The sequence below is a fragment of the Mastigoproctus giganteus genome, chromosome 10 (assembly GCF_048544385.1).
Source record: "Mastigoproctus giganteus isolate SK-2022 chromosome 10, ASM4854438v1, whole genome shotgun sequence".
Lineage (NCBI taxonomy): Eukaryota > Metazoa > Arthropoda > Arachnida > Uropygi > Thelyphonidae > Mastigoproctus > Mastigoproctus giganteus.
The window spans coordinates 171,496,236-171,515,120 of record NC_143584.1 but is presented as its reverse complement, the minus strand read 5'-3'; the positions used below and the strand labels follow the sequence as shown (position 1 = coordinate 171,515,120).

At 36.0% G+C, this 18,885-nt stretch overlaps 1 protein-coding gene across 2 annotated transcripts in view; it reads left to right on the top strand.

Annotated features, from left to right (window-relative positions):
• Window positions 1-18,885, top strand: part of LOC150079482 (reversion-inducing cysteine-rich protein with Kazal motifs-like) — a 275,557-nt gene that overhangs the window by 247,505 nt on the left and 9,167 nt on the right. For both annotated transcript variants that reach the window (XM_090382723.1, XM_090382722.1), the window contains exon 20: window positions 15,521-15,650. In XM_090382723.1, the coding sequence (XP_090238849.1) occupies window positions 15,521-15,650 (130 nt within the window). The remainder of the gene's footprint in view (window positions 1-15,520; window positions 15,651-18,885) is intronic.

The following is an 18,885-nucleotide window of genomic DNA, read 5'->3' as shown; positions in this document are numbered from 1 at the left end:
CACCCGCCACTCAAAAAAAAAAAAAAAAAAAAAGACCAAATGTTTAGTTTGTTTTAGTGCGTCGCATCGATTGTTGTGTTCTGTCGCACCGCAAAAGGACAAATTCTGTTTTACGAGTCAGGGATTTCGAAATTTTTTTTTTTATAGTAACTTTTTTTTTTTGTTTAGAAATCGCAAAAATGATTGGCAAACGCAAGGGTTGTGCTTTCATTTAAACAAAAACTTGAAATTATTCAAAGGCTGTAAATGCAACAGAGCAAGGGAAGATGGATCTGTGCTAATTTATCCATTAAATCTCTAAAGAACCATTATAATGTTGGTGACCAAACCATACACGACATTGTAAAAAATAAAGGGAAGCATCGTACTGGACTAGAGTAGTGCATGGTAAGTTCTTTATCTATCGCCATACTTTTTACGAAGAACTTTTTATTGCATACAAAAAAGCACATGCCGCACACAATACCCTTCACGGCTACAAACCAGGGGTTACATAGGTTGCTGAACATTTTTCGATACAGCAAGTCCCCAATTTACGTAGCTTTGAACTTACATTACATTATTTATAATTTTTTTATGTGACTGAAGATTTCAAGTGAAGGGGACACATTTCACCATAATGTAATAACTCACAGAATTCCAACTATCGGTATTATCGCAAATGCAATAAAATCGAGTTTACTAACCGTTTATAATTAAATGCATTAACAGAAAAGCCCAGTAACCCGGAAAGTGCAAATTGTTTTTATGTTTTATGGCAGTGATCTCCAGAAATGTGAGCTCGCATGGAGTGACAATCTCAGGGGCTCACATCTGGTGAGTATGGGCTTGATAAACCCAGGGTCCTGAGCTGGATATCATTATCCTTCTCTTTCTTGGTGATTCCTCTCTCTCAGGGTAACTGGGAAAAATTTTTTGGCTGGTGCAGCATAAGCCTCAGGCTTCCTTGCATCATATGGCTTATAATAATAATAATAGTGAGTTTTCGCCTTAACCCTGTGAAGTCCTTTTCAGAAATTTTCATTTTGACTGTTATCATGGTGCCGACTAAGAGAATAAGTGAGAGTGGTACTAGTAGGTCTGTAAAGAAAAAGGAAAGCAATCGAGTTAGATCAGAAAATTAAAATAATAAGGATGTATGAAAATGGCCAAACATTTAACAAGTATCGCACGAAATTCAGATTTGTCAGTGGCAACGGTGAACACAATAAAGGAGAAAGACAGAATATAAGAAGCGGTCAGCACCAATGAAGGTCAACTATAATAACCAAGGCTACAAAATACATACCAGTTTTTACAGTACAATAACATGCATTTTTTCTTCCTTTTATGTTTTCTTTTCTTATGTGCCACTCTGGCTACTTAACTGCTGTCCCCAGATAAAGTTTTTAATTGAACTAATTAAAAATATATAACTATTTTTCTTCATTCTTCTGAGGATATTATGTGGTTTTTGTAATTTTGGCATATCAGGGATATAGTAGCAATATTTTATTAGTCATTCCCGAGTTACGTAAAACTTGACTTACGTAAGAAGTCCTGCAACATATCTCTTATGTATGTCAGGGACTTACTGTATTTTTGGATTATCTGGGAATATTTTTTTACCATCAATCCCGGAAAATCGAGAGTCTACTGTACATTAAGAAAAAAGTGGGCATGAAATTTTCAACCTATCATTGATGTTGTGAAATTGTTAGTGGTCAGGAGCAGGAGTGCAATATCACATGCTCTTTGAGTAGACTGGGGTTCAACTTCCTGATTGCTGAATGCGGTCGATATGCTAACCTGCACTGGACCAGTGTGGCAGATTATGGTCCATTTCTTTCAAATGAATTGTTGAGGAGGCTTCCAGTGGGTTGATAATGGCTGCAGTTTATCTTTTTTTTCTTTTTTTTTTTTTTTTTTAATCTTGTTGGTCACTTAGTAATGCCAGTTTGCTTTGGAAGTTTCCTCAGTAGTGTTAACAATTTGCCTTTGCCCTTTCTTCACCCTGTACATTGGAATTCTTGTGATGGCATTAAGTTCAACTGTTAATTCAACAGTCTCATAAACTTGCTTCTTGGAATAGAGTTCTACTAGTGTAATTTGCTATAAACATTCATTAGTTTCCTTCAATTGACTTCAGTTGCTTTCTTGGCAATTTATAATTCAGTTAAAACAGTACAGTAAGTAGATTGTAACTACTCTTCCAAACTAAAAATAAACATATGCCTTATTGATAGATTATTTAAACAATAACTGTAAAAAATCTTTTTTCCGTTTTCTTTCAACTGTACATTAATATTATAATTATAAATTAGTTAGACAAAATACAGTACTTTAGATAAGGTGAAAGAAAATTAAGTTGCTATTCCTTGCCTTGTTGCATATGTCCAAAACACTTGCTACACGAATCTCAAGTCTGATAGCAAAAGGACTGTGTTAAATTGAAATGCAGCAGTGCAGTATTTAGCATTAGCATTAGTAGAGGCATATGATGAAAGAAAGCAAGCTTATGCAGCATCAGCCAAAACAAAAAAAAAAAAAAAAAACCGCTCCCATTTCACCCCTCCGTTCGTTTGAAATACCTGTCCAGCTGAGCCTTAAATTTATGCCATCAACTTCCACAACAAGGGATGGAAGTCTGTTCCACCAACCAACTACCCGCTGGCTAAAGGCAAACTTCCACACATCTATCCTACATCTGTCTTTCCTCAATTTGAATTTATGCCCTCTCGGGTGATTATTCTGAGCAAGAGGAAGAATCCCATCCATCAGCATTGAGCATGCTCAAACCATTCAAGGCTTTATACACCTCAATCAGATCACCTCGCAGGTGCCTAGTCTCCAGACATTGTAATTTGCAAAACTTAAGCCTTTCTTCGTAAGAGAAACCCTTTGTTCCATTAACTAGTCTTGTTGCCCTTCTCTGTACTCGTTCTAACAACTCTACATCCTTCTTAAAATGAGGCCTCCAGACCGGTATACAGTACTCAAGGTGTGGCCTAACCATTGCCTTATACAAGGGGATAATCACCTCCTTATCTCTGCTAGAAAAATTCCTGTATATCATTGACAAGACACCATGAGCAACTCTTGCATACCATCTGCACTGCTCAGAAAACTTCATATCGGCCTGCACAATTACCCCCAGGTCCTTTTCGTTCTCTACCACTGTCATTGTAGTCCACAGAGTTGATACGTTACTCTGGGGTTACTGCTTCTTGTATGTAGTACTTTACATTTGTCAATGCAAACTTCATTTGCCACCTCTCGGCCCATCTGCTCAACTTTTCTAGATCCTGTTGCAGCAGCGTACTGTCATTAGTGTCCGTAATAACCCTGCCAACCTTCGTATTGCCTGCAATCTTGGACATTAAGCTTATTATACCATCATCAATATCATTTTTAAATACAGAAAACAACAATGGACCCAAACACTGAACCCTGAGGGACTCCACTAATAACATTAGTCCATGATGAGCAGTGTCCATTGATTACCACTCTCTGTCTTCTTCCAATCAACCATCCCTTTATCCATAGCAGCAATTTGCTTCCAATGCCACACTGCTCCAATTTGTTCAGCAGTCTTCCATGTGCAACAATATCAAAAGCCTTTCTAAGATCCAAATATATGATATCAAAGTTATTCCCTGCATCCAGTTCCTTTGTGACCACATCACAGTATCCAGTGAAATTAGTCAGGCAAGACTTTCCCTTAACAAAACCATGCTGTGTCCGAGCTATAACCGAAGACTTGTCTAGATGATCCTGCAGTGCTTCTTTAGCCGGTGCGTCCATTAATTTTCCTGGAACAGAAGTTAAACTAACAGGTCTATTATTACTTATGTTGCCCTTTGATCCTCCTTTGTGAATTGCGGTCACATTTGCACATCTCCAGTCCATGGGTACTTCTCCTGAGTCCAAGGAAGCTCTCATAATTATGGCTAAGGGTTTGCTTACTTCCTTTACTACCTCCTTTATTATAACTCGATAGATCCCATCCACTCCGGGTGCCTTTTTTATGTTTGTCTCCAACAATTTCTCCTTCACTTTCTTCTCAGTTATTACAAAATCATCTAGCTCACTGCCAGAGTTTAACTCACCTCTCACATTCTCCTCCCTGAATAACTCCTCATGTGTGAATGAAGATGCAAAATACTCATTTAGTTTGTTAGCCAACTGAGCAGGATCATCAACAGTTGAACCATCAATATCCAGTGGACCAATCTGATTCATCCTTTTCCTTCTACAGTTTACATAGATAAAGAACTCTTTGTTGTTTTTCTTTGCATTTTTTGCCAAAGATTTCTCATAATCTGCCTTTGCCTGCATAATCTCCTTTGTGACTTGGTTACAGACCAGCTTATATCTATTAATTTATAAATTAATTTATATGTATCCCATGCATTTTTCTTCTTTGCGATATGTCTCATTAGTTCATCTGACATCCATTTAGGCCTAAACCTTGAACAATATTTCTTAGTTGGTATGTAAAGCCTAGTAACTCCCAAGATAAATTCTTTGAATGCTTCCCATTTTGAGTTTGCTGTTGGTAACATCATCAGTTGGTCGCACCATATAGAATTTAAATACTGTCTCAGACCACCGCAGTCGCCTTTACAAAAGCAAAAACCCTTCCCTTTACCCTTGATGGTAGTTACCTCTTTGAGTAAATCCTACTTCAGCACACTGTGATCACTGCCACCTAGTGGTTCCTTTATCTGAAGATTCTTAATGCATGAAGAATCACTACTGATAATCAGATCAAGAGTATTACTCCCTTTAGTTGCCTCCCGAACATGCTGCTGTAGAAAGCAATCATCCAATAAATCCACAAAAGCCTTGCTAGTGTGTGAGTGACCAACCCACAAATTCCAGTCAATATCTGGGAAATTAAAGTCCCCCCATTATAAGACTCTCTGATTTACTGGCCCACTCTATTTCCCTGTACAGTTTCTTATTATACTCATGAGAGTCATTAGCCCTATAACACACTCCTACTCTCAGTTTTGATCTACCAATGCTTATGTCACACCAAACTGACTCAACACCACTGTCCAGCGATGTCAACTTTATTGGGCATGCTCTCTCTCTCCCTCTCTCTTCCCCCCTCCCAAATTATAAATAAATAAAATTCTTTAAAATCTGGCACATTTTACAATCCAGAAATCTGGTGCTCATATCAATAATTTGCATTTGTCTTTAAAAATTGATGCAAAAAAGGGTAACATTTCTCTTTTAATGTGTTGTTTTGCCAAGATTTTAAATCCTGGCAGTATTTAAACTGCGTAGATAATGCAATTTATTTTTTAGACAGTTGTAAAGGAGTTGTTTGATGCAAACTGCCATTCAGTATATGAAATCAGAGTTTAAAAAAATTATAGCTAAAACTATCTGTCTTCTTTTGAGTGTGGTTGCTAGGGGCCATATGCTATCCAATGAAAGGCCAGTTAGTCCTGAAAAAGGCTCTCATAACAGTTTCTTCTTTTAGACAAGAAGCTAATTAACCTTTTGGCAAGACCATGCATTTGAAAGTACAGTGGTACCTTGGATTGCGAGTAACTTGGTCTGCGAGTGTTTTGGAAGACGAGCAAAAATTTTTTAATAAATTTTAACTTCATAAATGAGCGAGGTCTTGCAATACGAGTACAGTCAGTCCTCGTATAACACTTGTTTACACTACACGAATTCGATCATACACGATTTATAAATACAGGAACGAAATCGTATATAACACGAACTGAATTTGCTTATACACGATTCGCCTTTGTGTTTACAAGAAATGGCAGTCGAACGCAGAATCACCCCAACCGAACAGAACACGATAGGAATGAAGAGAAGATTCTGAAAATGTATTTATGTTTTTTATATCAGTGAAGGGGAAACACATTTCACTATAATAACGTAAAAACCAACATAATTCCAGCTTTCGGTATAATCGCAAATGCAATTAGATCGAGTTTACTACCAGTTTATAACAGATTCCACTAGCAGGAACGTAACTGGAAATTGTTTTTATTGTTTTATGGTAGTAACCCCTAGAAATGTGCTTTAGTAAAATGTGAGGTGTTAATAGTGTATCTCTGCCTTTACAGTGTTGTTTATTCAAATGCTACATGCGCGCAGCTTTGTTTATGTGTATCAAATGTGCCTCCTCATTTTGTAATAGTGCGAGTGATGAATCTGTTTAACGACAATGCAATGTCATATTTCCGTGAAATCCTCAAAAGGAGGCCAAAGCAAGTGTCACTGGATAGGTTCGTTGTTAAAGTCACAAAAAGAAAAAGTCAACAGATAGCAGTGATTCCGTTAGTGACAGTGAAAGTCGTCCTGCCCAATAATTAATAAATTCGATTGCTTTATGTATATTAAATTTAAATATTAAAAATATAAAAAGGTGTGTATTTTGTATTAATCATTTTTACAGTATATGAATATTTTTGAGTTTTGGAACAAATCATCTGGGTTTCCATTATTTCTTATGGGGAAATTCGCTTTGATATACGAGTGCTTTGGATTAAGAGCACGTTTCCGGAACGAATTATGCTCGCAAACCAAGGTACCACTGTAGTGTAATACCAGGGAAAGTCATTATAAAAGCAAAATTGTTCTGTTATGAGAATTAAGACCATTGGGTTATCAGTGAAGTTTAAATCATGCTTGCCACAAAACCAGATAAGACTGGACAGTCCTGCAAACCTTTTATAATTTCTCTCTTAATCAGGAAACTTAATAACTTAGCATCAACTGTTCTTGTGAATTGCAACTACATGGCTGGTCATACAGCACTTGCATAAACTGCTGAAAACTTTACATCACTATAGAAAAGCAAGAGCAAAGAGAGATTGAAAATGTCTGGTGTGGGTACAGCTGGAAAAATATATTCGTCATTAAATCTATAGTTAATCTGTCCACAAACAGCAATGACTTTCTGATGCATACAAATAACAGATTTAATTCCACACAAAGTTTTATGCCACCATTGTAACTAGTCATATTGCATGTCTAGTGACTTGAGCAGGGAGAAAAATAACAGGTGACTTGAGGTAGTAGTAGTAGTAGTAGTGGCATGAGATGCAAGAAAGCAAATGTATGAGCTTATGCAGTATCAGCCAAAAAAAAAAAAAAAAAAAAAAAATCACACCATTCCCTCCAAATGCCTGTCTAGTTCCTCCTTAAATTTATTCAACCTATCAACTTCCACAATGACAGATGGAAGTTTGTTCCAGCAATTAACCACCCGCTGGCTAAAGGCAAATTTCCGCACATCTATTCTACATCTGTCCTTTCTTAATTTGAATTTATGCCCCCTTAGGTTCGTAATCTGAACAAGTGGAAGGATCCCATCAGAATTCAGCTTGCTGAACCCATTCAAGGCCTTATACACCTCAATCAGATCACCGTGCAGGTGCCTAGTCTCCAGGCACTGCAATTTGCAGAACTTAAGCCTCTCTTGATAAGAGGATCCCTTCAGTCCTCTCACCAATCTTGTTGCCCTTCTCTGTACACGCTCAAGTAAATCTACATCCTTCCTAAAATGAGGCCTCCAGACCTGTACGCAGTACTCAAGGCGTGGCCTGACCATTGCCTTATACAGAGGGATAATCACCTCCTTTTCCCTGCTAGCAAAATTCCTATATATCATTGACAAAACCCCATGACCTGCCCTGGCAGCCTGTCTGCATTGCTCAGAAAACTTCATATCTGCCTGCACAATTATTCCCAGGTCTTTTTCATTTTCTACCACCGTAAGTGTAGTACCACACAGTTGGTACGTTTCTCTGGGGTTACTTCTACCCATATGCAGTACTTTGCATTTGTCAAGGTTACTTCTCTGGGGTTACTTCTACCCATATGCAGTACTTTGCATTTGTCAAGGTTAAACTTCAGTTGCCACTTCTTAGCCCATCTGCCCAAATTATCTAGATCCTGTTGCAGTAGCACACTGCCATTACTGTCATTAACAACCCTGCCAACCTTTGTATCATCTGCAAACTTCGACACTAAGCCTGATATACCTTCATCAATATCATTGATAAATATACAAAACAACAGTGGACCCAACACCGAACCCTGTGGGACTCCACTAATAACATTAGTCCAAGAAGAGCAGCACCCATTGATTACCACCCTCTGTCTTCTCTCACTTAACCATCCTTTTGTCCATTGTAGCAACTTACCCTTAATACCATTCTGCTCCAATTTGTACAATAGTCTTCCATGCGCAACAGTGTCAAAAGCTTTCCTGAAATCCCAATATATGGGCACCTCTGTAGCCAGGTGGGCAGGAGCGGCAGTGCGTAACACACGCTTCTTGATTAGACCGGGGTTCGAGCCCGTGACCACCAAATACGGAGGATGCGGAAAGGTCAGGGAATGACCACCGCATATCCTCGGAGCAATATGGCCTTAGTTGCTAATGCTTCTAAAAAAAAAAAACCAAAACCAAATCTAAATATATGATATCAAAATTATTTTTTGCATCCAGTTCCTTTGTAACCACATCATAATATCCTATCAAATTTGTCAGACAAGACTTTCTCTTAACAAACCCATGCCGTGTCTGAATTATTGCTGCAGTCTTGTCTAAATGATCCTGCAATGCACCTTTAACCAGCAACTCCATTATTTTACCGGGAACAGAAGTTAAACTAACTGGTCTGTAATTACTCGTGTCACCCTTCGATCCCCCTTTGTAAATTGGGGATACATTTGCACATCTCCAGTCCGTGGGAACCTCCTCTGAGTCCAAGGATGCTCTCATAATTATGGCTAAGGGTTTGCTTAGTTGCTTTAAGACTCCTTTAATATAACTGGATAGATCCCATCCACGCCAGGTGCTTTTCTTACGTTTAACTTCAACAATTTCTCTTCCACTTTGCTCTCAGTTATTACAAAATCATTAAGTATCTTGCTACAATTTGATAACCTTCTGCCATTTTCAAACCTTAATAATTCCTCATGTGTGAATGTAGATGCAAAATACTCATTCAGTTTGTTTGCTATCTGAGCAGGATCATAAACAGTCGAACCATCGATGTCAAGTGGACCAATCAGATTCATCCCCTTCCTTTTAGAGTTTATATAAGTAAAGAAATCCTTGCTGTTTTTCTTAGCATCTTTTGCCAAGGATTTCTCGTAATCTGCCTTCGCCTGCCGAACCTCCTTTGTGACCTGATTACAGATTAACTTATATCTGCCATAGGCTTCTGAGTCGCTTGATAATTTATATGCATCCCATGCATTTTTCTTCTCTGTTACAAGTCTCATTAGTTCATTTGACAACCATTTAGGCCTAAACCTTGAACAATATTTCTTAATAGGTATGAAACTTTTCGTAGCATCCACGATTAATTCCTTGAATGCTTCCCACTTAGAATTTACTGTTGGTAACATCGTCAGTTGATCCCACTGTACAGAATTTAAAAACTGTCGGAGACCACTGTACTCGCCTTTACAGAAGCAAAAACCCTTTCCTTTACCCCTGATGGTAATTAAATCTTTAAGTAAATCCCACATCAGTACACTGTGATCACTGCCACCTAGTGGTTCTTTTATCTGCAAATTCCTAATACATGAATGATCACTGCTGATAACCAGATCAAGAGTATTACTTTCTCTGGTTGCCTCTCGACCATGCTGCTGCAGAAAACAATCATCCAATAAATCCACAAAAGTCTGACTAGTGTGTGAGTGACCAACCCACAAGTTCCAGTCAATATCTGGGAAGTTAAAATCCCCCATTATAAGACATTCCGATTTACTAGCCCACTCTATTTCTCTGTACAATTGTTCATTGTACTCATTCGAGTCATTAGGCCTATAACACACTCCTACTCTTATTTTTGCTTTCGCAGTGCTTATGTCACACCAAACTGACTCAACAGTGCACTGTTCATCTATATCAACTGGATGCACTTCTTTTGATTTTATGTTTTTCTTAATTAACAGCATAACACCTCCTCCCTTCCTATCCTGTGTATCCTTTCTCTACACATTGTACTCCCCAAATTCCAGTTCGGCATTCCGTATATCAGTATGACACCATGTCTCTGATATCCCAACAATATCCGCCTTTGATGTCTTGACCAACACTTCAAATTCATCAAATTTATTTACTATACTTCTAGCATTGGTATACATGCAAGTATACATGCACCTATTCTTATTCTGAGTTACTCTAACACATCCCATATAACCACCTGTTTCACGATGACGCCACCCGTCCCTGAAACCCCCAACAACCCTCGCTCCAGGTCACTACTTATTCTAATAGAAGTTGTGCAAGAATCATTTTCACCTCTGCCTACGGTTACTGTTAAACTATTAGTCCTTGTATTCCCCCCCCAAGCTATCAGTTTTCCGACCCACCCAACACTGCCTCGATAGCATCAGCAAATATTCTTGCACCCTTTCTATTTAAGTGTATCCCATCCCTGTAGAAGCAGTCTCTCCTGTTAACAAGTACAGTCCAGGCTGAAAAAAATTCTATCCCTTGAGCCTTGCACAATCTTTCCAGGGCTGAATTGGTCGACAAGGCTCTCATCATATACTCCTTCCTATCGTGTCTGGGCAGAATTGCAGACACTTTCAAATTCAACCCTAATTCACAGCTTTTTTTCATCAGTGACCTGTACTTGTTAAGTAATTCTGCCGGTCTCTTACTCTTGATATCATTAGTGCCAACGTGTACAACAATATCACCTTTTGTGCCCTTAAAAGATGATATCTGCTCTACAACGTCATCAACCTTTGCCCCTGGCAGACATACCCTGGTCCTGTTCCACCTATCCTTTTTACAAAGGATGTTTCCCGTTTCCCTGACTAGAGTCACCAACAACTACTAGTTCCTGAGGGACCAGCGCATTTTGCCTTGGGGGTTGCCACTGTGTTGCGTGATGACCAAGTGCAAGCTCTGGCGTTGATGTGGGCAGCTGAGAGCCTGATGGGCCCCTCAATTTAGATCTTTCGAGGGCATCCACCCTGTCCTTCAAAATCTCATATAGGCCCATAACAACGCTGAGTTGTCGCCTGATTTCCTTACACTCCTTACATCGCGCACACACAAAGACATCCCCCATGGCAATATCATGTTCCATTCCAGTTAGTTCGGCAAACATTCCACAAGTTGCACATTTTTTTAGGCTGTGATGCGTTGGAGAATCGCACCCCTCAGTTCTCCCCCGAGTCACAGCACTCCTGCCACTTTGTTCCCATTGCTTTGCTGCTCTAGTTTGGGGCATGATATTTTAAATTAATAAAATCAATAAATTAAATTAATTAAATATCAATACTACGCTCTCTAATAGAAACAGTGAAGCGTATTACTGTTTCTATAATTATACTTGAATTTCCTATCACTATATACAAAAACAATTCCTGCAATATTCGAACGAAATAACGGTTTTATAAAGTATTACATATATCTACAAAAACTGTTTATATAAATTAAAATAAAAATAACCAGCGTGATTAAAACTATAAGACTACGTATTAAGTACAATATAAAATAACAATTATGTAAATAAAAAGCAAACACTTATCGTTTTTTTTCGGAGCTTGTAATTCGCAGCTGTATTTTCTAAAGAGAGTCAGCGCCCTCTCTGGTTTCCCACTCCATATCAGTGCTGTTAAAGAGAAGACCTAGTAAGTAACTGTGAGTCACCTGTTGTTTATTTCTTTATTATAATTATAATGGCATCAAAAACAAAACTCAGCAATCTTTGTTATTAATTTCAAGAAATTTATTGAATTTCTCCGTAGGTGTCTTATTATATTCAAACCATCATGTGTAGTTGATAACAAAGTATGTGTAATCTTTATGTTGATAAAGATTACACATACTTTGTTATAATTATTCCTTAAGGAGAATTTTTATTTTCGTATTCTCCAATGCAAAAATACATTTTCTCTGATATCAATGAATCAGTGCTTCATGGGTATTCTCTCTGATGCTATAAGAGGTATGTATTTAAAATTGATATTATAGAACAGGGATTCTTAACAGGGGTGATATCGTCCCCAAGGGGGTAAAATTTGGTTTTTGGGAGGCAAAAAAATCATGGGTATTACAATGGTTTGTGGCCCTCCAAAGTTCAACCCTACCCGATGACATATTATTCCTTAATATTTAATTTCTCTCACTGGGTTTTCTTTTCCCTTGAGACAATTGGTTTTTAACATATAGGAATATTATATTAAGAGTGAGAAATTTTGATAAAAGGAAGATAGTGGGCATGATTTAATTCACCACTTTTGCTTTTTATGGACATTAAATGCCTAAGTCCTTTCAGAGATAATGTGGCCGCAATCCTTGGCGTTTGCACCTTTCCGATAGCTGCAACCTTGGCGGTGGTGTGGTAGGCATGGTTTATTTATTTATTCTTTTGTTTCATTGGTCAATATATGAGGTTTGGATGGGATGAGGAAATGTTTCAGTCTATTGTTTCTACTTTCTAAGCAACAATTAGAATTGATTTATTGTTTTCTTGTGGGAGTTGTTTATTTTTGATCGCAGTGCTTTTGTGAGTAACATGGACTATGAGAGTTAAATAAAAATAGTTTATATTTTGTTATTTAATTCTTTGTAGTTATTCAACCCATCATCAATCATGTCAAGTGCTGAATATAAAAAGTGTCAACAGTATCTGAATGAATTTTTAGCTTATGGTTTTATTGAAAGCCCATTTGACTCAAACAGCCTTATGTCTTATGTGTAATAGTTCCTTTTCAAATGGGGTTATGAAACCGTCATGACTTTTATAGATTACTTAAAAAGGAAGCATCCTGATAAAGTTGGTAAACATATAGAATATTTTAAAATTTTTAAATATTCGATATTTGATCATTTTGAGCAACGTAACACTGTTACTTCCTTATTTAAGAAGAACACACAAACAAATGATGATGGAATGATTGCATCTTATGAAGTTGCTGAAATCATTGCAAAAAACTGGTAATGCTTATACAGTTGCTGAAATCATTGCAAAAAATTGGTAATGCTTATACAGTTACTGAAATCATTGCAAAAAACTGGTAATGCTTATACAGTTGCTGAGAGTTAGATAGGCCTGACGTAGCCCAGTGGTCAGGAGCGAGAGTGCATAGCACGCGTTCCTTGAGTGGACCAGGGTTCAAGCCCGTGACTACTAAATACGATAAATATTTGTATTGACGATTTATTGTAAACTCTACTGACTTGGTTGTCGTGCCGGAGTATAAACAGAAAATTTAGAATTTATAGTATGAACCAGAACTTAATGCTCAATGCGTTCTACACTGATATCAATATTTGTAAAATAATAAGAGAAGTTTACCTCAATATAGTACATAGAACGTAAGTGTTCTACATACTATATTGAGGTAAACTTTTCTTATTATTTTACAAAGTTGCTGAGAATGTGATAAGACCCGCATTAAAGATTAATTTCAACAGTGAGGCATCAAAATCCTTCCAGTATTTTAAAAGCATTGCGATTGATCAACAATTCAATTCGAAGATGAATTGATGAGATGTCAGTTAACATTAAAGAGCAGCTAATTGACAAACTAAAAACGAGAAAATTTTCTATTCAGATTGATGAATCCACAGTTACTGACAATAAGCCCCTTCTAATGGCATACGTTCATTATTTCAATGATGATTGTAAATTGCAAGAATAGATGTTGTTTGTAAAATATATAGAAACTGAATGTACTGGAGCATTCATTTTTGTTGCTTTAAAAATATGGTTTAATGAAAAACAAGTACAATTGGAAAATTTTGTATCCTGTGCCACCGATGGTGCTACCTCCGTGGTTGGAAGACATAAAGGTTTCATAGCCCACCTAAAAGAAGTATGTCCCGAAGTTCTTGCAATACACCACATTGTGCACCGACATCATCTGGTTGCAAAAAATATTAGCCCAGTTCTTTATCAATCTCTCAGTGTAGTTATTAAATAAAACCATCAGTAAAATAAAGTCACATAGCAAATATGATCACTTTTTCAGAAAAATTTGTGTTGATAATGAAGAACAGTATGCAAGGCTTCTTTTACATACAGAAGTCAGATGATTTTCTAAAGGAAACTGTCTAACAAGATTTGTAAACCTTTTTGATATGATAATTAGATTTTTAGAAAGCGAAGGAGACAGATTTAGCAAAGGAGATCAGCAAACACAAAAGCAATATACTATATGGTTTGGATTTTTCGAAAACTTAATGAAGTATCACTTCAACTTAAAGAGGAAATTAATTACAGTGATAGACTGTAAATGCGTATTAAAAACCTTCACTGAAAAACTGAAAATATCTGAAAGTAATTTAACAACAAAACAATATCATGGTATGCAAGAGTTAACTGAAATCAATGAATCTCTCACCGAGAATGATCTTAAGAATTATTCAGATCATTTGTGTTCTTTAAAAGGTGAAATGAAAAATAGATTTTCAGATTTATTTTCTTTTGAAGTAAAGTCATGGATGTTATATACAATTGGATACGATGCCAGGTCTGCTAGTGAAGAAATTCAAGAACTCATTGAATTGAAATGTAACAAAGAATGCAAATATAAATTCGAAAAAGGTGGAATGGCTGAGTTGTGGGGATCAGAAACAATTAAGCTTCTTTATCCAACAATATGGTCTGAAATGGCCAAAGTACTTCTTGTTTTCCAATGTCTTATATGGTTGAAAGTGTTGTTAGTTCAGTAAATAAAATATTAACAAAGGAAGGAAACGGAATTGATATACGTTCAAGAGAAGACATTAGAACTTAATAACATCATACCAAACATTGAACTTTTAGCTAAGAAGCTGTTGTTGTTGTTGTTGTTATTTGGTTTTTAGGAGCATTAGCAACTAAGGCCATATTGCTCCGGGGATATGTGGTGGTCATCCCTGACCGCATCCTCCGTATTTGGTGGTCATGGGCTCGAACCCCGGTCTAATCAAGAAGCGTGTGCTATGCACTGCTGCTCCTGCCCACATGGCTATGGAAGCACCAGCTAAGAAGCATCAGGCTCAGGGATCCCATTGAATAAAGAGTAATTATAAAGTATTTTCTTGTTTAAAATTTCATGGGGGGGTGATTAAAAAAAAAATGTCTAGAAAAAGCCCTTTGGGAGGTGATAATTAAAAAAAGGTTGAGAAACACTGTTGTAGAACATGACAACATTTGCTGTGACTGTGTTTAATATCATCATTTGTTTATATTTAACAAGCTGTTATATACATTTTTAACCACTTGCACCACCTTCAAGGTCATAAATATTTACAGATGTAAATAAGTTCAGTTGTTAGTCCTTAATATTCATTGAAATGTGCTTTTCCTGAACTGCTCAACCACTAGGTATACCACTCTAAAATTTGGAAATTTTTAAAATCTAGCACCTCTCCATCCCAAAGAGTGCCAGATTTTAAAGAGTTTACTGTATATCCCACTTATTTGCACATTATGTGCTGCACATATGAAATTTTTCAGTTGTTTTATGAACAAATAAAATAAATAAATTTCTGAATTATATAGTATTTTTGTATGCTTATTGTTCTCAGAATCACTGCAATGTGTCAGGACCTATTTGTGGCCGTGATGGTGAGACATATTCCAGTGAGTGTGCAGTATATGCAGAACATGTTCCATTGGACTACAAAGGAACTTGCCTGACAGTTGGTAATATGTTTGGTAAGTTTAAATTTTGTTCTTATTACTGTATGACAGTAATAATAATTATATAATAATGATAATATTAATAAAAGAACAATTAATAAAAGAAAATAAGTTATGGCTCTTGGAATATTCAAGCAATGACAAAGAAAAGCAGTGAGTTAAACGTCAATGTAAAAAATATATAATTTTCATTGTTTATTATGTTTATATATTTGTCATTTAATTTGATTCTTTTTGCAGTTTTCCCATCAGGAAAGTCAATAAATTTCCTAAACTGTGTACAAACAAAATCAGAAGTTCATTAATTCTGCTTCTAGTTTATTAAGAGTTGACCTATTTCTTTGCCACACATTTTTCATCAAACTAAGTTACTTGTAGAACTGATATAATGAATTTGTAAATTTAATTAGATTAACCTATTATTTATCAATTAGTAAAAACAATATACTCACTATTACCAAAGAAAAAATGCTGATGTACAAAATTTAGAATCAACAAGTCTAGAAGCTTATTTGTTGGTCTGTTGCTAAAATTGGATTGCTATGTTCAGAAAATAAGTGCTTATTATAACATTAAGGAATTAGTACTTTAAACTTACATATTTTTTACTTTCATTTTCACTCTATAATCAAGACAAACTATCACATCTTGACAGTTTGTCTTGATTGGCAGTTTCTGTTTCAAATTTACCTTTAAAACCTATATTTTCATAGGTTTCAGAGTTACCTATGTTTCATACGTTTGCTCTCATAATGATCTCCATGAAAACATATATATAAAAACATAATTACATATGAATATATATTTTTATGTTTGTGGAACAAAGGTTTTGGAAAGTGCCAACAAAAATTTGTAAAGTAAGATAAAATAAAATACTACTAACAGAAGATTTCTACAATTACATAAATAAATATCTGTTTATTCATTGTGCCAGATGAATACATAATTGACTGGAGACAACATATCTGATACAGCCAAGGCCAGAAGGGTTTAATCAGATCCCAGTGATATATAATTAATAACAAATGAGTCTTATTTACATCAAGAATCATATAATAATAATAAAAACACACTAGCCTACAGGTTAAAAGAATGGATGGAGTCAGCAGTTTCCTTGCATTATTGGTGGTATATAGAGAATAAAAATATGTCAGTACTGAGCTGCTGAATAAGTTTGAGCAATGGATATGGAAAGAACCTATCAAGAGAAAAGATTCAATTGGAGAGAGGAATTAAAGATGGATTCTGTCTAGTACTCCTGGGGAAAATGTGCCAGAAAACATTATCCCAAATAGAAGGGGCCTGACAAGCATTTGAAAAGTGTTTAGAAACCACCTATTAAAGATTTAATGTGAAGCAACTTCTTAAGTGGAATCCAATTAAGTTTTCTATCATTGTAGTTCAAGGAATGTGTTCATAGCCAGTCTTTACTTAGCCTGTGTTAGTAGGCTCCTCCACTATTGTGTGTGGCTTCTTGTACTTTGCAACTTGCCAAGCAACATAATAAGATGCCAAAGTAGCTTGTTGCACAGAATATACAAAGCTTGGGTAGGAGCACTCAGGAGGTATCATTTGATTTTCTGTTCATGTCTTTCAAAGACACTTTGTTCTTTTCCTATGAAATCCTTATGTTTCATCTGAAAGAGTCTTTTTGTTTATTTTGCTTCAACAATACAACATAGCATACATTGTGGTTTGAAAAGTCCATGATCATTAATAAATGTGAAGCCAATATCCAAAAACTGTTCTTTATGTTTTCATTTTGCCATCTGAAGTGTTAAATTTTTGTTTAATGTTTATTAATAATAGTTACAAAAAATACAACCCATCAGCAAGGTCCGTAAAACACATGCTAAATTCTTCACCCACATGACGAATAGTGTCATATCGTGAGTGCTTGTCAGTCTAAGAACTAATGTCCTTACCAGTTTGTCTGTCTGTGCAATGCCTCTCGTGGTGAACATGTTTTGTGACATGCACTAATGTAATACTTTCAAATGGATATAAAATGAACTACTAATTGATATTTAAAATTCCTTACCTACTTTTACTTCCTTGAAAGTTTAAAAAGTTAATTTTGATAAAAAATATTTTAATTTTTTTTCAAATTAATATTTTTTTCTCAAATGCCTCATGAACTACTTAGAAACCTTGGCAACCCAAATTTTGGTCACGACCTAGGGGTTAAGAAACCCTGGGTCATGACCCAAATTTAACCAATTAAGCTGAGAACCAATAAGAATTAGATTAAATGGGAAAGTTTTCTTGGAGAAAGATGTAGGCACACTTCTCAAGATTAGTATGAAGGCCAAACAGGCTAAAATAATTGGTAATCACAACAACTAATAAATGAGCTGTTTTGCTGTGTCTCTTGAAGTGGAGATAGCCCAGATTTTAATATCATTAGCATAAACAATATAGGTGGGATTAAAGCAGAGAAGAGAAGGGCAGAAAGAGTATACCACCCTATAGAATTCCATCCGACACTTTAATTAGCAAGGAGTCTTTAAATTGTAATAGAAGGTTTTTGTGGAGGAGGAGGGATTCTTTAATGAAAAAGAGCAAATTTCCTTGTATACCATAAAATTTCTCCAGTAGGTACAGAAACTCTGATTGGTGAAATGTCAAATGCGGAGGATAAATAAAGGTAAACCAGGTCAAGTTAATCCTTGTGGTTAATAGTATCAGACACAAGAAAAGTAGTTTCTAAAAGATTCGGGATGATGGAGACGCCCTTCTTTCCATAATGAATGTGGAAGAAAGGAGGAGAGACAGAATTTGTGGATTCAAAAGAGGCAGAATGGATCTTTGAAACAATTTAAGCCACCAGTCTTTTTTAATAGTTTAACAAATTTTTTTTCAACTGCTCTGAAACAAGGTCTTTATAAAGACAGTGTCTTTTGATCTTCTGTGTGAAATGCATTGTAGACCTGGTTTCTTATGACAACAAGACTGTTTTATTTATATATCTTATCTTAAGTTCTCTGCCATATGTAGGTGCCACCTTTTGATTTTTAGCAGGTGAAACTAAATACAGTTTCAGAAATATATTTCAAATTAGCAGGAGCAAAAACAATATTATAGCACCCCATTGCAATTCTTTCCCACCAGGATATTGTGCGGTGACGGTCAATTTAATTACTTTTCAATTTGAAATTTTAGAATGACTTTTTTTTTTCTTGTTTCCCATGTCATATTCTTGACACAAATCCATCTAAACATTATATTTGCCATAAGAGTACTTCATGAT